Raw genomic sequence first — 25,672 nt, 5'->3', positions numbered from 1 at the left:
AGGCTTCAGTTTTTCTTTTTACAGCCTTTATCTGAAGACAATGTGTCAGATGTGGTTTTCTAAGCCCTGAAAAAGGGTATAAATGGGTTAATTACATCTTATGTTTACAGGATGCAGTAAATGGAACAGATGGGCAACGTGTCCTTCTAGTTTGGACATTTTCCTGTCACTAAGTTATAAAACAAACTAAATTATTTTTATGTTGCAGAAAATTAGGTAGCAATTATCATGAAAATGGGCCATAAAACTTGACTTGAGATCTCTCCCTGTCTACGTGAGATGAAAAGAAGTTTCTGCAAGAGGAGTAGCTGTGGACAGACTTAATTGCACCGTCCTCAGTCCCAACCTTCAAATCAACTGACTGAAACAGAGCTTGTTCCACTGCTACTGACCCTTGGATTTAATCTGTGTCAGAGTGACTGTTTGACTTGATTTGGTGGTGCTCTCCAATATTCTTTTCCACTGGGGTTGTGACCTGAAACACGCTGTTTGAAAGACCCCCTCTACAGAGATGGGAATTTGCTGGCTAAATTAAGTAGGATCAGCACATGAACTGGATGATGAACCCCCCAAAATCCATATCAAAAATCAGTAAGGAGCCTGGCAGCCTGTCACGACTCCAGGAGGGAAAATAAATTTATCTGGCCATCTTCTGCCTCTATTTTACAGCTCTTCAAAACATTAAATTGCGACACACAGAACTCTGTGCTCTCAGGCATGGAAAACAAGGGCATGTTCACACAGCAAACCAGGATCACTGTCCAGAGACTGCCTGTGCAGCAAAAATAACTGATGTCCACTATTTAAAGAAAGGGTATTAAAATATAAATATTCAGTGTAGTTAGAACTTTTACTGCAGACAAAGTCTGTATTTGAAGGGAAGAAATGAGAAGGCAATTCCAGAATATCTCTAGAGCAAAGCAATTAACATGGACACGGACCACACCTACATTTTAAAGCCTAATTTCTAAACTTGTTATGAATTATATATATTATATTTACATTGGTAAAACACTGCCCCATGCCAAAAGGGAACAACAGTAAATACAGAGCGTGCACTACCTGCTTAGGAGTGTGAAGCAACTCTTGGGCAACAGTTGTAGCCACGATAGCCCGACTGCTGGCAGCACTCGGCTGGAGGAACAGTGAAAGCCCAGACACCAGCTGCACCCCAAGGTCTGTTATGGTCACTTTGTCATCCAGCACAGTCACTGTCTTCTCTGCCAGGATGGAGTCAGACAGAGGAGACAAAACCTTTGGAGAAACACAAAAGAACCAACTTAGGAAAAGGCCGATCAATCAAAACAACCTTTCTTAAGGTTATTTCAGGGTCGTCATCCCTTCTTGTCTCCAGAGCTTCATGCACAGGGAAGAACGGCAGAGCACACTGAAAAGGCAGTCTGACTTCATTAGCAGGGCTGGAAAAACATCAGTGGAGAGGTTCTGGCTGAGAACATTGCATCCAACACTGACAGCCATCCTATCCCACGTGTCTCATTTGCATCATTTTACCAGCAGAGCTGATTTAAAACTTCCTTGCCCTGTTATTGTGTGTGCCCATGTGAATGAGCTCATCAGACTTCCCGACTGCTTCAAAGGGAGGTTAGAAACACCTGGGATTTGTCCTTCACTTCTTGGCTTGGAAATTCTTGTTTGTCTATTTTTCTGTTTCTGATGGAACATTAAGGTGGTAGGATATCCTTCCCTTTAAAGAAGGGTCAGGCTGCTGTCTTTAGGGAACCAAGGATAGCCAGTTCATGCACATACTGACTTCTCCACCTTCCTCATCTCATATCTACAGCCTAGATTGGCTGTGTTCACTCTTAATGCACTGGCTTTAGTAAGGGTTCAGCTGGGGCAGAACTGGGTGTTGGCCACTTGTGCCTTTCAGGGTTATTAACCAGGCTGCACTTTTTTTCCCCTGAATTAATGTTTAAATAAATAAAATTAAACTTGGTACAATCCAAAGATCCCTGTCTCAAAAAGTCAAAACTGTGCCCATCAGCTGACTGGTGACAACCTGCACCCACACGGGGAAAGAGCTCTCTGACTTCTCACTGAGCCTGGAAATGCTGCCTCTCCTAAACATCTCTGAAGGCTCTATGGCTTCCAGCTCCATGCCTTGGACCACCTCTAGCTTGGATCACTATTGTTGGGTCAATGCTGTGTGTGACACTCTAGGAGGTCATGGGAATGTAATGGGAGATGACTCTGTTCCAAGAGAGCAGAGATACACCTCATGGAGGTTCTCTGTGGGAATGGCAGAACGTGGCAGTCACAGAATCATCAAGAATCACCATCCAGAGCACGGTACCTGCATGGTCGTCATTCCCACTTCCCTTCCAATCAAGATCCTGCCCTCCTGCAGCTTGGCAATGTGAGGATCCTCCAGCTTCATAAAATCCACCACCAGGTCTGTGATGTCAAACTGCCAGTCTGAGCCCAGCAGGTAGCTCAGCTGGCCCCAGGGGCTGGAATCCTCAGCCACGAACTGGGTGAGGACCCGCACCATGGCGTGCTGGTACTGCAGGGTGCATCCCCTTCCCTTCCGCTCGTCCTCGTCCTCATCATCACTGTCCCTGGTGGGCCTTGTGTTGCAAGAAAAGAAAGCATAAAGAAATTATTTCAAGAACATTACTGAAAACTAGCATTAGAGTGCTGATGGAGAGAGTACCCACTTAAACAACAGCCCTCCCTTCTGGTTTTTTGGACCACTGATGATTCTCGGCTACCTCCCATGATGAAGGACCATACAAATGGACTTTGCCACTTTTTGCTCTAAGCTGGCACGTCCAAACAACAACTCTGTAAGTGGGCCTTACCAGAGCTCCACACTGTTGCCCAAGACAGACACATGCACAGAATCAAAACTCCCACCCATTTTAAAAGCCTTATTGTACCTGCAGATGTCCAGAGCAAAGCTGGGGATTCCAGGACTGCTGCTCCTCAGGGAAAGACGCTGCATTTTGGGTGTAGGTGCTGCATTCATTTTACAAACCAGCCAGGAAATTTAGCAAACTCAAACCCACCTTTTGTTGGAAACAACTGGGACTCTCCAGCCTTTGATCTGGCTCAGTTCTGTGTCCGAAATGTCGATCTGAAGGGGCAGGCGCGGAACCCAGACCGTGATCTGCAGAGGAGCACTCAGATACTGGTAGGTGAAGTTCACAAGTGCATTCACCTTGCCTTTCATTTCTTTGCCATTGACAAAAACATAGTCACATCTGTCAGAAACCTAAGGGAGGGGACAGAGAGAGAGGGGAAGAAGAAAAGGTAATCACTGCAACAAAACAAGCTCAAAGTGTAACCCCGGCAGCTCAAAACCAAAAACAAACAGAAAAGGCTCCCTTCTCTTTGTGCATGTTAATGATGGCCTTTTACAATGGGAGCAGCTGAACACAAAAATCCTTCATTGGCTCAGGAGGCATAATTATGCTGGAGATGCCTAAAGACTGGGTACTATTTCTGAAGCCGGCGGTTGATTTTCCGTTTGTGAGCAGCGAGCCACGAGCCCATCACAGTGCTGGGGAATTTTTAATGAGCAAGGCTCCTCCACAGCTTTGTCAAGAGGAACCCAACAAACCCAAACAGGTCTCCACAGAGGCAAGAAGTGAATCAAAGCTCTACCCTGATGATGACCTTCATCGGGGGGGTGACGTTGCTTTCAGTCCCCAAGACAAAGGTGGCTCTGCAGTAGATTTCAGCCACTGAAGGGTAACAGAAGTCTACTCATTTCCTCTGCAATAAACATTATCTGTTTATAAATGTTTACATTTTGATTAAAGCTGTAACGTATTTCTAAACACTACAGTAGATTTATCATTAATATGTAAATGCTGTCCTGAAATATAAGCAAGCATTATCATAGTCATGTAAGAGTTATACCAGTAATCACTTCTTTAATCAATGTTGTAATTTACAGACCATTGAGTTTTCTCATTTATTACGTTACTGAGTACTAGTGATAAAATCACTCCTGAATATATAAATCATTAAGAGGGATGCAGATAGTATGAAGTGACTCCATGTGATAAAGTCATTGTCATTTCTATTCCTAAAGGTGTCATAAATGTCTGGGGAAATCCTGTGGCACATTAATCATACATTAAGTGGTGAGCAATGGGAGCTGTTACATTACTAAATGAGCTGGTATGTCTGCAGAAATTAACAGCAAACCCAGCAGATCTCAACTCCTCCTCTTGCTCCCGTCCTGTCAGAATTCTATTTCATCACCCATAATGAGCATTGTTAATGGTGGCAATGCATTTCCCCACCTGAACATATATTTATATTATCATCTGCTCCTTTTTATCCCCACTCCCGTTCCCAATACCATTTTATTCAAATGAAGATTATCAGCTGGAAATGCCTGTGTCCCCAGGATAATCAGACAGATGGATGTCCCCTGGGAGCACAGATGCAGGAGCTAAACTGTTCCCAGTTCAACATACACATCCCATTTGTATCCTCTTTTGGGTTTAGGCACTGCTCATGTTCTGGTAAAATATTTGATGGTGAGATTGCAAAAACAAACTTCAGACAACATAATACAAGCATTTCTATGATGCATTCCCTAAGAGTGTTATTCTGGCAGAGTTACTGTTTCTCTCAGTGAAGCTGCCTGTGTCTCTCCCCCAGAGATGAAGACCCTACAAAGTCTCTTAGACCAGACACCTAATCCCTAGATGGCTGAAGTTAAAGGGAATCACATGTAAATAATATACCACACATGAATGTCACCTATGGCAGAACATCCTCAATGAAGTTCAAGGTACAAGGAAGCCCTGGCTCATACAGACTCGAATTTCCGTCTTCCTCTGTAACCTCAGGAAACTCAATTCCATTCTTTCTGTCCAATTCCCCCCCTGGTGCAAACACCACAACCCAGGGAGCCATGGTCAGCCACAGTCAGAGAACTGCAACTGCACTTGGAGCACAGAACAACTCCTAGAGCCCAATGGGAAGTAGTGAGTGTGCCTGGGGGAGAAGACCCCATGTCTGAAACATTTGACAAAGCAGCTTCAGATAAAGCTCTTGGTTTTCCAGCCTCATCTTCCTTTGAGCAGAAGATTTTGGGAGGACTGTCAGCAAGATCTAATTGAACTCTGCTTGGAGCAGTAGCCACTACTGTCCTGAACCTGGTTCCATCCCATTCCTTTCTGTGGAGTTCAACCCAAAGAGAAAACAAGTGAACTTTCTGTGTCTTACAACTTGCCTATTTGTGCACATTGTAAACCACGTGCATGTGCTGATAAAAGATTTCTGACAACATACTCGGCTTCAGACTGATCAGGTCTGGTCTGGATGTGTGATTTTATATTGTCTAAAACTCAGTGTTGTCAGTAACTGAACAAATCTAACTGTCAGGGAAAAAACACAGTAACAATAGTAGCAAAACTGCAATTCCTAAATGGTTCTGGGCTGAGATCCAATCTCCATCTGTATTTGTAAAGCTGCTCTGTGCCTTCATGGGTATGCAACAAACAAATGGCTAAACAAATACATATACAGCATCCTAAGGAGGTGGCTGCTGCAGCCACCACACAGCCTTTACAATTGCTGCAGGTTAATATTTATTACTGGACATGCACCAGCAACAGTGGGCAGGTCTTTAGGAGCTGCACTGGGAAAAACATTACTCTTTTCACCAAGAACAAGCATTGCTAATGTCCTTACACATGCTCTTTCTTCTGTTCCTGTACTTCTGATAAAGAAGTAGCACCCAGAGTGAAGGAGGAGCAAAGCTTATAGTGTAATGTGTTACTGTATTACTGTACATTTTTTAACTATTTTCAGGAATCCACTCTGGAAGCAACATCAACTGCTTTTGACAGAGAGAGGCAACACTTTCCAACTAGTGCTATAGAGGGGGTGAAAGGGAGAAAGAATCTCAGCATCTAATTCACAAGGTGTGTGTGTGCTCTCCACAGACTAAGGATACTCACTCTCATGAAACATTCAAGTAAAACTATTCTGCACCTTCTATAAGCAACACACCCAGCTACGCTTCACTCTAACAGAAAAAAATGAGAGCAGGAGGGTTTGCTTCCCTTGCCCTTGTCTCACACAGTGTCTCTTAAAAAATAAATAAACAGTATTTCTCAGCCTTGGAGAACAAATCCAGATGTAGTGATTCTGCTACAATTTACAACATCAGCAAGCCCCAGGTAAGGTCTGATTTGCTGAGCAGACGCCCCTCACAAAAAAGGGGTAAGGGTTGTGTGGTGCCACAACAGACCCCCTTTAGCTCAGATTAACTCAGATGGAAATAACATCACAGCCAAGTTGGTTCTGGAGTTATTCAGTGTAGACTTATGGGGTTAAACGAGATGGAAACACAGTACTGGTATGAACAACCTAAAACAGTGAAGCATGGAATCACGGAGGAAGAATAGAAGGGAGACTTCAAAAAAACGGATCACATTAGAACTCAATATCTTCTTAATTAAAAACGTACATTTGTTTAAAATGTTCACAGACAAAAGTATCTTTCTGCTTTCCTCCAGGCTTTTGCCAGTGCTCCTGGAAGGTCAAGGACCAGCTCTCATGTCTGGGTCCTGCCCACTCTAGTCCAAGAGAGTTTCTAATAGAAGCTGGTGACTCTGGGAACAGTGATCTGTATCTCATCTGCTGTAGCATTTATGCTTTTACTATGAAAACATCATCCCTCTGAAAATGCTTTTTATCTTTGGCATCAGAAGAAGTGAGCAATGATGAAGGGAAAGCCTGCTTAGCCACCACCTTTAAGTGATTGGGTTTTTTTCTTTTCTGTGTAGCAGATCAGCAAGAAGTTTTGCATTTTAAAGAGCTCTCTGATGCTATTTCAGCAGTTTCTTTCATTATTAAGCTGCATTCAGCTACTTTTGCCCTTTTTTCTATTTTTCTAACTTCTTTCTCCAGATTAAAATAAAGGAGCAGACAGCAAAAAACAGGGCTAAGCACAATTCCCCAGAGGTTTCTTCTTTGTCTTTCTTTTTTTCTGGCATCATATTTTTGTGCCCCCTTGTAACAAAGGCCGTTGCCTTTCCAGATGACTTGGATAGATTCTCTCTGCAACAAATCACATTTTATTGAGCTGACAGAGAAAACTACTGCCTGGAAATCAAGAGAGAGTCACTCCTGAATCAGTACCTACGGCCCTCGGTGACTTTGTGATCCGGGGAGTGAATGTACCTCTGCACCTGGTAATCAACAGGTTGGCTGAAGTGAATACTAAGGATATTCTGCTACCAGCCAAATGCAGAACCTCTGGATTTTCCTTTACTTATTTCAGATTAAGGTCTTGATCCCACCCCGACCTCTGTATTGCAGAACTGCAAGAAGGGAGCAAGAGCCGCTTGAGGTCACCACAAAGGATGTGACAATGTACTGCCTTGGGCTCTGCAGCCATAAAAGGGGCTGTTGGCACTTCCACAGAATATTGGGTTTGCTGGGTTAAATTCCACTACAGATTCCTGAGAAATCTTCCTTCAATTACTGGGGGAGGCAGATAGTTTTAAAAAAGACAAATGTCACGTCAAATATAAGCTAAGGCTGTCTTTCAAAAGATGGTGAACTCGAAACACTGTCTGTTCTGGTTCGTATCTGTCGCACACAGGAGTGGAAAGAACGACAACTGGAAGACCTAAAAATAAATGAGTGGTACTGCCTCTGAGAGTCTGGTCTGGTCTAAGCTTGTTTATTCTCCCAGTGGTTTTCACCCCTGGAGATATCGGCCCAGTCTCTGAAGGACAGTTCAGAAGGACAAAACGGGAAGTTTTTCATGCAGCAATCCTGTCAAGTTTATGGACACTGAAAAATGGTGAGGCATCAGTCCATTTTCTAGGTAGAAGCCTGTGTGATTTTAATACTGAGCAGAATGAGGAGATATGATAATGGTAGATGTCGTGCTTGTATTCATCAGGTTCAGAATCTAGCATTTTGGTGTGTAAACCCATTTACCCATTTCTGTTATACTAATGTAAATGTTGCTAAAATATTCAAAGGTTACATAAATGTTTAAATATTTATGAAAGCACTTCTGTGAGTAAAGAGATTTTCCCAGTGTCTCTTAAGGAAATCTCAATTTCAGTGTATCTCAGCACAGCACCATCACTCTGACATACCAGAAAGGTAATTGAAGCTCATGGAGGTCAAGCTTTGTGAACAGTCACTCATTCCATCAAGGAATACAGAGGACCAGGATGATTTATCCACCATACATACTGACACATAATCTATAGGAAATATCAGACAGTGATAATCATTCCACAGGCTTTTTGGACAATTCTTTAGAATTTTGTATTATTCACGTCCTTGCTATAGAATTCCTTCTAAGATTTCCTTTTAACAACATCCTCTGTAGAAAGGGAATTATCCTCTATTAAATTGCACAGGTTTTGAAAGAGAGACTCCGTGTAGCTCTCTAGCCTTGATTCCAATTAAACACTACAGTCTTACACACAAAGGAAATCCTATGCTACATGAACATTAGGCAACTGCTTCATAAGAAGGATTTCAATGCCTGGCTGCATAATCCTGGATAATCAGTAACCTACTGGAAAATTGAAGCTGTCTCAAGGCCCATACTATTAATTTTTTTCATAATAAACTGTTTAAGTCTGATAAGAGTTAAAGCTTCAGACCTGAGCTCTTCCATGATATTTACAGCTTTGTGACACTGTTAGAGCAGCCTTTAAAATTGAAACCTTCGTTACAGGAGTTGCTAATTGCTGGTGTGACTTGACTTGCCAGAGCCACCCCCCACTCCCACTGATGCAGCTGAAACTGTGCTCAGTGACTTGGAAAGTGAAGCCACAAGCTCCCTCCCAGGGCGAGTACAAAGGTAAATACAGCCCTGCAGACTTAACTCTGATAAGACTGTCATCTTAATAAATTAAAGGCTTGATTTCTTCACATTATGTGCAAGAATAACCCTGAGAGTTGTTTTTACCTGCAACCCAACGAAAGAATGGATCTGTTCCTTGCCATAGTTGAGGAATAATGATTCTCATTCTAGACACAGGGCAGGTATTACCTTTATTAACTGATTTAAGCCCCATGCTGCCTCTCTTAGCATTAACTGTGCCCAGTTTTCAGTGGATAACAGGGCTTGTGTGTTGGTGTTTCTTTGTGCTTGTAAACAGCTGCCACATCCCAAATGAGGGTTCAAGCCCTTTGATCAGTCCTCAGGCAACATTCCCAGCAATCCACACTAATAACACAGGGATTGAGCCCTGAATGCTGAAGAAGAGAACTCTGTAAAATCAGGGCCATAGTTTGGAAGCAATTTGGGCTCTCTCTGCTGAGAAGGGTCTGCATTTTCAGTATCAGCAGCCAGATAAGCAAAACTAAGCAGAAACCCCCCAAAGCTAGAGAGCATTTCTTAGGGAAAAGGCTGTACATTATCTAATCTCATTACAAAGATTTCACTGGCAGCTTTGCAGAGCAGAAGCAGTACATTGAACTCACTGAATATCATTCACTAAGACAGAACTGAGAGAGTAAAAGGGGCACAAAATGCCAGCTGAGACTGGAGGGCATCTATTTGCTCCCAAATGACCAGCTTTTGAAGCTGAACTGTAGCTGCACTGAGCCACAGGAGCTCTCTGCAGCTCCCATTATCACAGAAACCAAAATCTGTCTTGTTTTGTGCACTCTTGAGTCCAGCAATTTCTGAAAATGGGGCCGAACACAGAGTTTGGCTCCTGCTCACTGGGGATCTGCCAGCCCATACACACAGCACGGCCCCAAATATCCTGCTTGGCAAAGCAGGATCCCAGAGTGAAATGATGTTTAATTCCACCTACAGTCTGGGCAGCAGTTGCACATTTGAGAACATCACAGTGCTTGTCATTTCCTAACTTGCTATGTATCTACAATATACAAATTCACAATGTGTAAATCACAACCAGTGGCAGAAAAGGAAAGCAGAAGCAAACCAGAGTTTTATCTGACTGCATCACTCAGAAGGGTCTGGAGCAAACTGCTTATCTTCCCATCACATCTACAGCTGTCACAAGACTAATGTTATTTCTCCCATTTGCTTTCCTGGTTTTGCTCTTGCAGCTTTGAAGTTGATTTTGAAGCACTTTCTGCGGAACCCGAGGCACTATTATTGCTACTCTGCTTGGATTTTTCATTTGGGATGTATTGGTTTTCCACACTGACATCCCTAACGCAGCTGGTGAGCTGGGTGAAGGCAGGAGATAACAGGGAGAGAAGTCTGCAAGGATATGGTTTAAAAGTTCCTTCAGCTGCCCTTGTAATTTTTGCTACTACGAGACGGCAAGGTATTTACAACTTTTATTGCTGAATTGAAGTATCTCAGACCATGCCAATTTTGAGTTTCAGTTTCCACAGGGGCTGGCTGCTGGGGGAGTGGTGGTGTACATGAATGATACAACACTCTGCAAGCTCCACACACTGCTGCCCTATATGCTCTATTTGCATCTGACAGATGTGTGGTGAAGCTTCATTTTTACAACGCTCCCCTGAAGTTTTTCTGCTCTACTGATGTGTATTGGTCCCAGTAAATCACAGGACTATGAAAAGTATGGAGGAGGGCAAGGAGGTAGACTTTCTATTTGATATTCTGCTCAGAATATAGCAACAGATTTGCCAGAAGAAAAACCTACAGAGTCGTGGGGCTTCAGAGCAGCAAAACAATGGCATTTCCATGCTGTGACTTTCTTCCCTGTTTCTAAAGCTTTTCAGTTTCACACAAACGATTGTGTGTTCACACAGGATCAGAAGAGGAAACGGGAGCCATCAGTGAAACTGCTGGGCTTGGACCCACAGAGATGCAGCTGCTGCTTGTGAGGGTTTTCAGGCTGTGTCAGGGTGTGGTGAGTGGGATCTGTGTTTGCGGTTCATCGGTTGCCGAACACAAAACTTCTGAAAGCTGACTTGTAGTGGCCCTTGGGGGGTATCTGCACCGTGCAGGGATGTGGCAGAGATGCCATGCTTGCTCTGAGCCTGCTGGTGTGTCCCTACAGCCCCGTGACAGACCCTTGCTCAGGACCAGTGTAGCTGTGTCATCTCTCAGTGCTGTTTCACACGGGCTGAGCTTTCAGATCCTGGTTCTGCAGATAACCCAGGGAAGACTGGCAAGCCTGAGAATGAACACACAGGTGCCTTATGAGGAACAGTGCAACTTTTACATTCCTTCCAGAAGGTTACACAACTGCTTTATTTTTTAAAATGAGAGTGCTGCTACAGCTGTGGCTGTGTGGGCTGAAGTACCTGAAGGAGACATCAGCCCTGCCCACTGCAGTGGAGGAGGACTGGCAGCTGCTGCTGTTTAGATTGACCCCTCCATACTCACTGAATCTTGCAGGACTGCCATAAAACCACAGAAGAGAGCATTAAGTTGAAGTGACTGCACACAGTATGGCCTGTCTGTTATTAGAACACACTGGATGCCTGGAAACCCCATCTAGTGTGACTTTTCATTTCTCCCTTTGTTTTCAGGGTTGAGTTAGGAATGAGACCTGTTTTAAGGAGAAGTTTATCCACCTACTCATTACTCAGCATGCTCAGCTCTACAGCAGTTGCACCTAGCCAGCAAACTCCAAACAGGGTTTTATTTGACCTAAGTAAAATATAAGCAATAAATCAATTGCATTATATTCACTGTAGGAGCTTTTTAATGGAAGTTAGTGTTCTTCCTCGATCAAAATAGCTGATAGGAACCACCAGCTCTTTCTGGCCAGCTGCTTGTCTTTATTTTCTCCTATAACCTGCACTAAAAACATAATGTGAAGCCCTAAATCCTCCGAGTCTTGAAGTCTTTGCAATAAAGCCCCATACAAAGAACAGACGTGTCTGTTGAGGTGCAGGTCTGAAAAGGCTCACCCTGCCCAGTGCAGCAGGGGCTGAAAGCCGTGAGGGAAATGCAACGTGCCCATGAGGTGCCAGGGTTTCTACTGGAACAAAACCTCCTGAAACTTCCCCTCTCTGCCTCACACTTCATCACAACCCACCACAGCATTGTCTGCTTCCAGATGCTGCCGGTAAGAAAGCACAGGGAACAAACCTTGGATCCCATGGGAAGCTCTGTTTTGAGCAGACTTAGCTTTCCTTTGACAGCCACTTAAGAGGTTCCTCATTTTAATGTTTTGGCTATATCTGTTATAATGTTTCACTGAACTAAGCACAATTATCTCCGAGCTGTGCTTGGGACCAGAAGCTCTGAGTCCCTACGAGATCAGTTCTGTAATGTTCGTGATGTAACACTTTAATTTCAATAACAAAAGGACCCAAATCTCGATTTAGCCCTGTGGAGAGCAACACAGCAGATATTTAGGCCCTCCTTTGCTGGAAAGCAAGGAAGAGCAGTGAAATTCCTTTGTGGTTAAATAAACAGCTGAAGAGGTTGAAGCATAGTTATTTGTGTAAGACTGCGTATATTAAGACAATAGCAAAGTATTATCTAAATAATAAAGTGCTGATGACTTTTCCTTAGTAAACAGGTTATTGTGATATAGTTCCAGATATACAATTTGAAAAATAAATTACTGCAATTAGTCACAACTATTTATCTCTTACAAATATGTCCATCTGTCAGCTTCCTTACTGGCCAACTGAGACATTCCTGCATCATGCACTGCACAGCATCCAGGCTGACCTTTAATCTGAGTGGATTCACAAATGGACAGCAGACATTTCAACATGAGTCCGTGTCTATTTAGTGATAATTAATTTCATTTCATAAACTCTGCACTACAAATGCCAAAATATCCAAAGCATTTATGAATCCTAAATGACTATTTCATACAAGTCTGTTCCCTGATGTCAGCAATATTCATAGTAAAGTTATTCATGTGTGTAAATTATGTCTGGATTGGGGTTTCAAACAAGATCTGTAACCTTGACAGGTGTCTATTACTGCCCTCACTATTGCTCTGAAAGTGTTGATACCAGCAGCAGTTCCAGGCTTTTCCAGCTATTAAGCCAGAGTTCAACCATAACACCCTCCAGCCAGATTTTCAGCCCCCAGCAGTTCACTGGTGCTTTGATCTGGGATTTTGTTTCAAGTAACAGCACTAAGAGAGGAACAGCTGTGACACTCTGTCCTGGATTTTAGCTCCCAACAGAAATTCCTAACATTTTTGCAGTGGCCTTTACCTGCTGTTAATGTCATCTTCCAGTCATGATTCCCAATGGAACCAAGAGCTCACTGTTCATTAACTATTGAGGGAAATCTTGAAGGTAAATCCATGTTTCTGTTTCCAGTGACATCCTCAACAGTTGCAGATGTGGACTAATATAACCTGAATCCATGTTTTGACCTGAATACACCTCAAACCTAATAATGCCATTTCAAAATAAACAGAACTAATAAATAAGGTCTTCAGAGTACAGTTCAAGGCTACTACACTGAGACAGGTATCCAACTCTCAATTTACCAATTATAAATACCAGCACTACAATTAAGAACACAAAATGATGCACAACATCCCCTCATGGGGCAACAGGGTAAAAACTCGTTCAAGAATGATGAAATACAAACTCAAAACGTTCACAGCAGCTTCTGAAACACATGGAGCACTGAGGATTTTAGAATTCAGGTTGTTTTAACGGCAAAACCCAAACTTAAGTTCAGAAACTGGAGATGTCAGAAGGATTGCAAGTCTCCTGAAACTGTGGTGCTCTCCACAGCATGAAACCACCTCTGCTCTTTGCAGCCAGGTGACCTGGGAACACGGAGCAGTGTTTGAGATCCAGAGCAAACGGCACAAAAGCACTGGCAAAACCAGCCACGTTCCGCTTGAATTTCCAGAAGATGAAAAGAAGCCCGTGCATGCAACTGCAATCACTATTAATGGATCCAGATATATGGATTCTATTGGTAAATTCCAGCCCAGTGAAGTAAAATTTGGCTGTTGCTTCGTTTTTAGTGCCGTAATAAATTTCGTGTCCACTTTTAAAAGGTTGGACCACTGTGCGAGGGCCTGGAGCATTCAAAGGCATTTAAAGTTCATGAAATCAGCAGTAAATTTGGAAGTAAGGACTTGAAACTATGAGACAATAAAAAAAAGTAAAAGGAGTAGTAGTCAGCACATTCAGACAGGACACAAACTGCACTGAGCTGCCTCCAGACCATGATTATCACTGGGGAAACTATTACCTGTTTGTAGACAGATCTTAGATTTAGATTTCCACTGGGTTCTGTTCCTGAGAACAAAGTAATTGCAGCCCAGCTGAAGATACTTTAAAAATTAATATAAATAAGCTTTTATCTGATGGCAAATTGCTGGGCACAAACATTACCTTTAAGCTCTCTACATGAACTATGCAAATATTAAAGGCCAAGTGTTAATAAGCACTGATCATCTTCTAGTTTAACTCTCTTAGGTTTGCCTGAATCCAAAGTTACCAGAAATTCCACACAATTAAAAGCAAACAAAAATATCTGATCATGATAATATGTCTAACTATGAAATAGATCTCAATAGCTCTCATCAATAACTCCTTTTATTTTTATTTTTATTTTTTTAATGAGTTTGTGGTTTAAATTAAACTACAGGCTTTCATGCCTGTAAATATGTTTTGGGTCTGCTCTGACATGGAAGCTCGGGAACATGAACTGTAAACACATGCACCCAGTGCTTGTGAAGATACCATGGGCTTAGCCCAACAGATATAATTTATGAGGACTGGATTTTATTTTATTTTTAAGCAGAAAGGTTATTCCCAACAAGGTCTCTACACCGGTATTTCGCAGAGGAAGATGATCTTTCTAAAGAATTTAACATAAAAGCCTGATGGGGAATTTCAAAATGAATTAAGGATGAAAGGCCTCTGTGCTCATTTGAAGCTTTCTGAGTGCTTTTTAAAAACTGAACCAATTGAACATGTCAACTTGCCTTGAACCCCAAACCACTGCTTCGTGTAAAGAAATTTCCTGGAAGAAACAGGAGCATTCTAGATTGAAAAAAAAAAAAGGGCAAAAAAAGCACCTTTTTTCCTTTCTGACGAGAGGACAAAACCTTTTGTTCAAAGCATTTAATTGAGCTCTGTTTTTTAACTAGCTGTATGTTTTATAGCAGTTAACACTCATGTCACAGCCACGCTCCTCTGGAGAGTCTGCATATATTTCTAAAAGCACAGAAGACAGTTTCTCCAGTCATCTGAGCAATTTCAAAACATTTCTGAAGAGAAAGAAATTACACCTGAAAAATGTCTCCAGTCGATTCCAATAAAAGCCCTGTGTTAGCCTCCAGTTATTTGTTTCACTCCAACTCCAGAGTGCCCAGACAGGGAGGCTTCTGGAAGCCACTTCAAAAATGCTCCAATCGTGCAAACAGGCTCCATTTTAAGAAACCCTTTTAGTGGAGATAAATAATTTCTGTAGAAAAGAAGAGCACAGCAGGGTCCCGAGTGCTAATCAAAGGACACAGTGCTTCAGGAAAACACTCTTTCCAAACACTTTGTTGGAGAACTGCAACAGTCCAAGGCTGTACTGCAATAACTGCAAGAACACGCTCTTTTTTTTTTTGTAAGATTTGGGAATTTCATTTCTTCTTTGATCAATGTGCTCCAAAGCTGAAAACCCCAAAGTCATTTTTCCAAAAGGATTTTTATTTGAAAAACAACAGCGCTGTCATTTTCTATGCATCATCTGGGGATGTATTACAAATCACACATATATATATATTTCCCTAATCTGAGTCTTCCTCTGAGTGGAAGAACTTAACACTGCTCATTTTCACTGTTGGAAAAGAAGAAATCCTCATGGGGCTGGAATTATGTGGTGAAACTTTGTTAGCTGTTTAAGCAAGATGGAAGCACAATAAGCTTGTTTTGATTTTTTATTTTTGGGGGGGGGTTTTTGTGTTTTGTTTTTTTGTTTGTTTGTTTAGGGTTTTTTTATTTTGTTTGTTTATTTGTTTTGTTTGTGGGAGTTTTTTTGGTTTTGGGCTTTTTTGTGTTTTTTTATTAATTTGTGAATGCTATCCTTGCATTTTTTCTTACTCAGGAATCTGCTTTCCATCAAGGTCACAATCAGGATGATCCCTACACTGAATTTCAGTTTTCACTTTGATTTGTCGTTACATGACTACCTTAGGAAAAATGTTAACAGGAATTCTGAGAGACTAAAATCTCTGCAAAGCATCTGATATAGGAGAGCACCTCAAGCTCCAGCAAAATGGAGACATTTGTTTGGCTCTGAAAAATCCACTGAAAGCAGAAAGCTTTCTGTAAAAGTCTTCTATAATGGCTTCCTTAGCTCTAAGTATGACTATTTTCCCCACCTACATGGCTTCTATATAAATTTTACAGTAGTTCAGCCAGCTGTTGGATCCTGCAAGTTCACTGGAATTCTGCTGTTTTTCCTGAGCCCAAGGGCTGCCCTGACTGTACCAGGTCATGCTGTGGCATCAGTGTTTGTACACGGCACAGCCACGGGAGCTGGGAGCTTATTAAAGACCCCTCAAGTGCATCATCACAAAGCCCACACTGTGGGCTGTAAAATCACATCATGGAATAAAACCACTATTCTGAAGAACTTGTAGACCAAGGCTAAAATCCCCCCCCTGCTCAAAAACCATGCCCCATGGAAATCCTGCTTGGAAAAGTGCCCCGGGATTCAGGCAGAGCGCTGTCTTTGCACTGACTCCCTGCACAACTGGGAATTCCCTGCAGGACTACAGCAGGAATAGCTGTGCTGCCTCTGGATGAAACCAACCCCCTGGTGTTTGGGACTGTGTGACATGCACTGAGCTGATGGCCCAGCCATGTGAGGGCTTCCCAAGCCCTGGTGTGCAGGACCACGTTGTTAATCCAGAACAGCTCCCAGCAGAACGGGAAGTCAACCAGGATGGGTTTGCACTGCGGTTGCTGGGGAAGGCTCATCCAATCCCTTCCACTGAGGCAGCTGTGGAGGTGATAATCACAGCTGGAAAGGTGATGGGAAACATCTGGACAGGCAGGACGAACAGCAGAGCTGTTTGTGCACTGAATGTAACCCGTGCACAGAGGACTCGAGGTGAAATTACCAAGACATTTGAAAATTGGGGCACGAATGGAAATTAAACACTGAAATTCTACTGAAACTCAGTGTGCTGGCTGTACTGTTGCACCTCACTCTTCTTAAAAATCCCTCTCCTTATGCTTTTGAAGCAGCAGCACAGTTAATTTGCAGGGGCCGATTTAGCAGCTGTTCCCAGGCTATTTCTCATTTGTGTATAACACGATAGGAAACTTCAGGAGCAGATCCATGGCAGGAACTTACTTTAATGACGTCTTCTCCAGAGGATTTGCACTCCACTGACTCGGAGATGTCTGTCACAGCACTGTTCTCCTCAATGGACACCACTTTGATGGGCACTGCCACTGTTTTCCCCGTGAGAATCGCTGTGTTCAGAATCTCTGTGTCCTGTACACAAAACAACAGCGCTGGTCAGGTCAGTTCTCAGTGGCTCAGGATCTAATTTCAGGTTAGTTCTCAGTGGCTCAGGATCTAATTTCAGCTTCAAATAGGTGCAGCTTGGTAAAAGGTAGCAAAACCCCAGTTATATTTTATCTGCTAAATAAACACAGTCAGTGTTGAACACTGTTAAATAACAATCAACATGACTGCAGATAAATTCAGTCTGGGCAGGCACATCACAGGTATCTTCTACTTTGGGGCTTTTCCCAGTATTCACCTTCCAAAACACGAGTTCAGAGCTTTTACTAACATGGACTTGACTGGCAATGTCTGGGACGGGATACAAGAGCCTCAAAAGCAAAAATACTGCTCTTTGAATCTAAGCCCACTGCGAAGACGGGGCCTCTCTGTGAACTTTGTATCTGGAACTGTTTCAAGATTATTTAATTTCCTCTGATATGGCCAATGAAGCAATGTAAGGAATCCAGAAGGAGTTAGTGATGCTATTAACTGCAGGGAAAAATAACGAGGAAATTTGGAGTTTGAACTGGGGTTGAGGCCTATAAAAGCCTCTCAATGCACCATCGACTAAGCTAACTCTTCTGACTCCTGAACTGTTTCAGCACCACCATATTCCCAAGACTCCCATGCAGGAAGAACTTCAAAGTTTTCTCCAACTTCCAATATAAAGTGAATAAAACATTCAGCAAATTCCTCAGCACAGAAGTCATGAGGACTGCAGCCACTGATGTCAACAGCAGCAAAATGGGGCACTGATACTGTTGACACTGTTTTCAATTCAAGTTTAGCGAGTCTGAAATTTAGGTCAGATTTTCTTTTCATCTCGCTACTTGTTATCTCTCAGGTTCTCCTACAGCTCTCATAAGAAATCCCATCAAACTTAAAAGAAAATGCTAAAAAAGGAATGTTGACTGTTCCAGAAGCGTAAGAACCCTAAATTATTCCTATTGCATACAAAAAAATGAAGCTATCCAACACATTAAATCAGAGCTAGATTTTTAAATAACATTATTGGAAAATCCAAGGCCATTTCCAGGAACTCCCAACTTTCAAAGGCAGAGACCATCCCCAGCCATCCCCCTACAAATTATGCCGGGTACTCAGCATTCAGTAAAGCACTGCAGTGAAAGGTGAGTCTTTTGGAGCTTCACTCCTGTCATCCAAACTTGAAAATTTGGTTCCAAAAATATTTATTTCCATGTACTGGGATTTTGACAAGTCCAGAAACAGGATGCAAAGGAGCAGATCTCAACATTTGTGGAAAAAGTCACCTCAGTAACAAACCCAACTACTCTTCTCTCTGCAGACTTCCAAAGCAACAAGCACTGAATAACTCACATGGGTTCATCAAAAAGCAAGTTCAATGTATTTTCCATTGTGCATTTGGCTACTGCAAGTATTGTGTGTCCTTTAAAATTAATCTTTTGTCTCAATTCCTTAAAGCCTTATTTTTTGTGTCTCTGAGTGTTAAACACGGCGAACTAAGGACTCCAGGGCAAAGGAGCAGCAACAGAGTTTGTGGAAACGACAGGGAATATTTTCAGGCTATCTCAGCTCTGCTTTGAAATCATTGTACTCAGATCCAGCTTTTCTTTAGCAACTGATATGTATTACTGATACAGAAATGTGATTTAAGGGGACAGGTTCAGAGGAAGAGAAATACCATAAAGGAATTTCAGATATAAAACATACTCTGTGGCTTGGGGATTTACCCATGTTTGCATTTAATGTTAATTTATGAAGTTCAGGACAAATCAGAAAATCATATACACATAAAACAAAGAAGAAACAAGCCTTGCACCACTGCCAAGAAGATAAAGACCTGATTATGCAATGAGGTGAAACTTTTGTGCCACAAGCAGCAGAGTAAAACCATCATCCAGGTTTAACTCACAACAACCCGCCTGGGAGTTGCTCCAACTCCCTCCAGCTCAGCTTTGCTCATCCCTGCAGCACTGAGCCATCAGGGGCCCCAACATGAAATCAAACATGAAGAAAAAGAGGAGGGAAGTGGGAAGCCCAGCAGACAAGACCATGAGGCACCCTGACCCATCCTGTGCTCCTGATTTCCCAGCCCTGGGTGTCCCCAGGAATAGAGCAGCTGCCCTGGGTATGTCACAGTGTCACACCCAGTCCTGTTTGCTGCTCCACCAGCCATGGATGGCTGCAGGGAAGCTCCCAGCCCAACCACAGCACCACGACAACACCCAAGGACAGGATTAAATCCAGTACTGGACACAGGGTGTAAAAAACCAGGAAGCATTAAAGATGAATGCAAGCTGCTTCTTTTCTGTGGGAACAACAAATCCTATAAATAATGGGCAGAGAAGCTGCTCTCAGAAAAGCATTTGGGGACTAGAATAAGTCACAAACTGAATGTGAGTCAGCACTTGCACACTGCTGAGGTTAAAAGCCAGACCTAAACCAACCAAAGAACCCTCCTGCAGTGAACTGTACAAAGAGGATGATCACCTGGAAGGGTGAGGTGCTCCTACACAGCTCTAGCACGGCCTCAGCTAAAGGACTGTCTCTGCTTTTGAGAATTATACTGCCAAGAAAAACTTTCTCAAGTGAAAAAAAATAAAAAGGAACAAGGAGAATAAATCAACAAGGAGAAAATAAGATCAATAAGGAATTACTGAAAGAATTGGGATTACTTAGACTACAAAAGATTATGGGAAAAGATGTTTACTGTCTCCGCAGGCATAAAAATCTTAAAAAAATGAGAAAGAATATAATGCTTTCCATGTTCATGGACAGGGCCTGAGGTAATGGGCTTAAACTGCAACAAGGGAGATTTGTGTGACATTAAGGCAATCTTTATTATAACAATAATGATAGAGAACTGATGGAATAGGTTGTCTAGGGCAGACAAAAATGCAGTCTAGCCTGAGAGATCTTTGAAGAACAGGTTATCCATCATTCAGAAATAACACAGGTTCTTTCAGTCAGGTAGAGGAGGAGAAGGAGCAGATGATCTCTCGTGGTTCCCTTCACCCCTTTATCTTAGTAGCCTCCATTTCTTCAAAATGGAATGATCACACAATAACCCCTATATCTTGTGTTCTAAATAACCCTGTCCTGCTTCACCCACCACAAATAATATGATCCTTCTCCGCTGGATGAAGAAAATGATCTATACCTTCAAAATGGAAACATCTGACAGGCAAATGTCACAGATATTCCTGCTTTCTGCACTGTGTGGAGCAGAGCTGCTGGACCAATTGTTAAGTAACAATCTGTCACTTCCGTTTCTCTCATTCCAACAGGTCATTACTGATGTATCTGAGTTCTAAGTGGCTGTGGTACAAAGCCATTACTGCAAAGGTTCAAAAACCTTTTCAAATTTCCCAAGACCTTTCTGGAGAGAAGACAGAAAATTTGGCTACTGGGACATTATCAGCAATTAGAAACCTCCATCTCCTGCCCTTTGCTAATGGCTTCATTAAAGGAAGCAGGGTGCATATGAATGAATTTATTTTGATTAATTACCTCAGAGAACGCATCTGCCCCCAAAATTGTAAAAGGTATTGTTTGTCATGACAAAGGGCTACTGAAATTTTACCTCCCTTCTCTGTAGCACAATAAGAACATCAGGAATTTCAAATTCAGGATGAGCAAAAGGAGATGGAAACATATTGTAGATATTATTTAATGGTTTCATAGCTGGTACCATTAGAGCCATTAGAGATCCTCAGCACTGGGAAGCAGTTGGTACCCACCCAGCTACAGCTCTGGGCAGAAATGGAAACCTTTTGATTTCATCTCCACTGAAAGCAGTCATAACTCATGGGTATTACACAGATTAAGAAATATTGATATATAAGCAATTAATATATTACACACGATGCTAAAAGCAATTCCCAACTCTGCCACTTCCCCTACTCGGCCTGTAAGTGCCCTGTGCTATTCAGCTTTTATGGTTAAAACAAACAAAAAATGAAGAGCAAAGAACAAAGTCTTGATTCTATTGTCTTTTTTGTTTAGAATTAAACCAGAAAAGTGTGTGGATGGAACAGCCCTATGGCACAACTTCTGCCTCCTCTGTTTCCTTTGTATTGCTGCGATAAAGCCAAAGGCTTTAATGTAACAGAGAACTGACCCACTGTCTGCACCAGGAGCTTCAACAGCGCTCTGTCTGTCTGTCTGTCTGTCTGTCTGTCTGCTCGGCCATACTGAGCACTCTGGACATGTCCCACAGACAGGGGGGCTCTGGTTTGGTGCCAGAACCTGTTTCCTGCACTCTGCCACCTCCTGCAATACCACTGATTATCCACCAATAAGCAGAATCCTCAAGGAAATGTCAAGCAACATTAGGAAAACAATTGTTCTCACAGCAGAGCAGGAAATACAATAGCTGGTATAGGTGGTGATTTCTATGTTTTGTTTTTAAATGCTGTATCCTATCCTGCTTGCAAGCTAATTTGGGAGTATACAAACAAGATTACTAAGAAACCTTTAGAGAGACTAAGAACTCATTTCAAGTGTAGGCACTTTTCAAAATCACAATATCTTGGCCACTTCCACGTTCTTTAATTTTTAAAATCCCCCAAGAACTAATCTGCTTTCTGTGCAGGCAGCAACTGAAGTTTTAAAATCAGATTTATTTTGTGTGACAAAGACTGAAAGCATCTGATAGCAATGTTTGGACTTGTTCCCAAGAAATTCAAACATGGGGAAAGTAGTGTAGAGTAAATTGAAAAAACAGAAGAAGGATGAGTTGTAACTAAGTGTCAATATCTAGTTTGGAAAGAAGTTTCTGTAAGTGTAATGCAAACTCTAAAAAAGCAAGGGTTGGCACTTCCAAAGTTGAAATGGAGAGCTACACATATAATCCTCATTAACACAGAAGGGAGATTTGAGCTCTGAGCTTTGGAAGCCTCAAACTGTCTTGGCAGCCCAAGGATCGAATTCCAAGTTCAGCTGACCCTGATATTGCAGAGACAAAGTTGGTTTTCTTGTATGAAGAACTGCCCACAAACTCCCAGTTAAAATGGTTCTTTCCTGTTACCACAGCATCTCTTCAAAGAGTACAGCATAGGAAAGTAATAATTACTATTTAAACATATTTAATTAGCAAACAGTATCAATAAAGAACATTTTTTTCTTGTTCTTCTGATGGTTAGAGGACAACTCTAGTGGTTAGGCTTAAGGAGATATCAAAGGGGATACTCAAAAGCAAATAATTGAATTCTGTGGGTATGAAATTACTTTAAAAATCTATTGATAGAATTTGATGCAAATATCAGCACTCCCCAGGAAGTCTCCAAGCTTTCTTCCTTGGAGCTGATGTTAGGACTCAGAGTACCATTAACTTCCATTCATACTCTTGTCTTGCCTATGTCAGAGTTAATTTGGATAAAGTCCACTAGCACTAATATTGGTCTAAATATTTTCTTCCACAGCTGCACTCACTGTGGTACTTCACAGAAAACTCTGCAAAACTGGGTTTCAGGAAAATCAGTACTTTCTCAGAAAGGAAAAATACTATCCCTGAAGCAAATGTATTCTAGACAGAGCTGAGGAGCTTGTGCTCACATTTGGCCATTCCAAGTTAGGTAATCCTGTGGCTGACTCTGCAGGAATCTCACATTTTATTCCATCCCTGTTTCAGTCGGGGAACTTCCACTGGTGTCAGTGGGAGCTCTGTGCAAAGAGCAAGAATACAGAATATGAGCCTTAGCTGCTTGGATTTAGCTGAAGAGCAAACCTTATGCTCATCCAACCCCTCAGTTGTAAGAAGGCAAGCATTCAGCCATGACTAATTTAGGAACTAATTCAACATTAAATTGTGGTAGAATGAGGAAACAAAGTGACAGCTGTTTAATTAAACTCTAAATCCGATTAGATGGTGTTATCAAGAGAAATCCATGGGAGCCTGAGGTCATGAGAATGGTCCTGTTTACAGGCTGGAAATTCTGTAAGTGGAGCCTCACAGAATGATGTTAATCATAGCTTAGCATTTGGATTTCTCCCTCACTCAAACACGCCACCTCAGGAGCAATCAAACCCGTGGCGTAGACGTGAAGGAGTGACACAAAAACGCCATTTATGTTTTAATTGCTAAGGAAATTTTCTTGAAAGAGGATGTGGAAAAGAGGCTTTGGTAGCACTGCCTACCTTAAAATCAAACCACTACTTGTCTCATGGAAAAAAGACAGAAGCAGCAAGTCCTTGACAGGACTTAGGTCGGCGGAGACAACGCCTACAGAGGAGAGAGCTCCAGGAGCTGGGCTGTGCCTCCAGCTGCTGTTCAACCCATCACCCTGATCAACAGTGACACCTTGCCAGCACATTCACAAGGGAAGAAGATGGAGATGTGGGAGATGCACCCGTTTCAAACACCACAGATAATCTCCCGACGAGCCCCGAGTTGTGCGTCACCAGTTTCGGTGGCACCTCAGCCAGCAGGCGACAGAGCTGAACTCACTGCAGGCAATTGTTGGGCTGATTTGTGACCCTGGTGACTCAACGGGTGTAGATTCGAGTTATTAATACTACTAAGATTACAGCTGATTAACAAAATAACTTTGTTAGGCAGCAGACTGTTTATCTACATAATCCTATGATTAACAGTAAATTATACATTGTGCTTTCTGCCAACTGGGTTCTCTGACACTCCACATTCACAGGCAGCGTGTACAAGAAGGGAAAGGAGCTGACATTCAGGTTTTAAATTCTTAGCACACCCTTCAGGAGAACAGGAGTGTTTCTACAGACCAAAGAGTTTGCTTGGTTGAGGATTTCCCTGAGGCAGATTCACCCTGTTGGCAGGCACTGGGGAAGGGCAAATCTTGTTGGTCAGATTTTGGGTTGTTCTTTCACTTGATTCTAATGCTACTGACCCATCACATGTAAATCCTGCTCTGCTTCATTCATCAGTTTATAATATGAGGGCTTTTACTTCATGAGTAATATCACACTGCAAAAGAAATGGGATAATGCTGTTAAGCAGTAAAACTTACTTAATAGCATCCCTCAGCATTCAAATGTGGATCTAGACGGAACCCAGGTTACTCCATGACTCTTACTCCATGACTCTAAGGTCCATACTGGCAAGGAAAATGTTAACTAAGGAACAAATTAACTGTGTTGAAAAATTAGGCCATTCAAAATCTACGTAAGAAACAGACTGAAAGAATAAAAGTTGCCATTTCAGCAGTCTCTTTCTTCCCAGGACAGGAGAACAAAGGATTTCAAAGTTTCTTTTGGATGCTAATTCTTTTTGTCACACAACAACACTGTGAGGTATCTTCTCTTTAACAAATTTGTTTTTGAATCGCCAACCATGCACATGGCACAGAAATTAAGGACAACACCTGCCCTGAAGAACAAACAACACAGGAGTCAAACACAGCCAAAACATCTCCCATGGAAAGACCCAAAGGTGGAGGTTGGCACTGTTCTGTCCCTGGCAGGCACATTTGTTTGAGGACCCTGATCAACACGATGCCTGTGGGTCTCAGAGTCTTAAAGAAGGTGAATGGAAACAGGGACACAGGGAAGGGATTCACACTTATCTTTCTCACCTCCCAGAAGAGTGGCTGTGGCAGGTAAAGCCCACCAGGGCACAGGCTAGGCTGGGGCTCTCACTAATTTTTTCTGCAAGAAAAACAGTGGCAGCTTCCTGGGACCAGGAAAGGAAGCAAATGGGGCTCAGCCAGGATGGGAATTTTTGGGGCCCAGCACAATCTTCCCCGTAGCTTTTGTGAACGATGTAATTTATGACAAAGATCTAAGTGTCTCTTCAAAACGAGAACTCAGTGTTCTGCACATGCAATGCCCTTTTAATCAATGATCCTGCCTCTGTTTAGTCTCCATATTGAGATAAATCTTAATTACTGGTCCCCTGTTTTAGCAACAGACCGTTCCATTTTCTTCCCTGCTTGCACAGTTTTCAAATACCCTGCTAGTGGAATTTTTGAGTCCTGATAAATTATGCTCTGCAGAAAGAAAAGGGGAATGTGGAATATATTAAGAGATAGGGATGCAAAAAAAAACCCCCTTTGGATTCTTAGATGACTAATCCACGCTTTCCTAGCAGTGAATCCACCCTGTTAGCACTCAGACATGCAAAAAGGAACATGGCCAATGATCACTTTGATTTAGCAGATGCAGGCTGTGTTGCTGAATGTAATTTTATCATCAGTCAAAAGTGAGCATCCCTTAAAAACCAAGAAGGGACTGGATCAACTAATTGCTTTGCTCTGTTTACAGTTAATGGCATAAAATGATGGAGAAATGTTATAAAGCCATTAATCAGATCTGTGCATTGGTATGAAGGGCACATTGACC

The 25,672-nt window shown here is 42.3% G+C and overlaps 1 protein-coding gene and 1 long non-coding RNA gene across 3 annotated transcripts in view; one reads left to right on the top strand and one right to left on the bottom strand.

Annotated features, from left to right (window-relative positions):
• TMEM132C (transmembrane protein 132C) overlaps nucleotides 1-25,672 on the bottom strand; it is a 203,100-nt gene that overhangs the window by 11,796 nt on the left and 165,632 nt on the right. Inside the window, exons 5-8 of one of the 2 annotated variants that reach the window (XM_027689249.1) lie at nucleotides 17,219-17,362; nucleotides 3,030-3,235; nucleotides 2,315-2,588; nucleotides 1,063-1,254 (exon numbers count right to left, since the gene is read on the bottom strand). In XM_027689249.1, coding sequence (XP_027545050.1) covers nucleotides 1,063-1,254; nucleotides 2,315-2,588; nucleotides 3,030-3,235; nucleotides 17,219-17,362 — 816 coding nt within the window. Of the gene's footprint in view, nucleotides 1-1,062; nucleotides 1,255-2,314; nucleotides 2,589-3,029; nucleotides 3,236-4,740; nucleotides 4,772-17,218; nucleotides 17,363-25,672 lie in introns of those variants that run through there. The other variant, XM_027689250.1, reaches the window with a different exon arrangement.
• On the top strand, nucleotides 4,885-6,931 carry LOC113970388. Its single transcript, XR_003535162.1, has 4 exons — nucleotides 4,885-4,967; nucleotides 5,797-5,909; nucleotides 6,096-6,167; nucleotides 6,507-6,931. It is a non-coding gene; the product is annotated as an uncharacterized LOC113970388 (long non-coding RNA).

Source organism: Neopelma chrysocephalum, unplaced genomic scaffold (genome assembly GCF_003984885.1).
Source record: "Neopelma chrysocephalum unplaced genomic scaffold, ASM398488v2 Primary Assembly neopelma1_77, whole genome shotgun sequence".
NCBI classification, from domain to species: Eukaryota; Metazoa; Chordata; class Aves; order Passeriformes; family Pipridae; genus Neopelma; species Neopelma chrysocephalum.
This window is presented reverse-complemented; position numbering and strand designations above follow the sequence as displayed.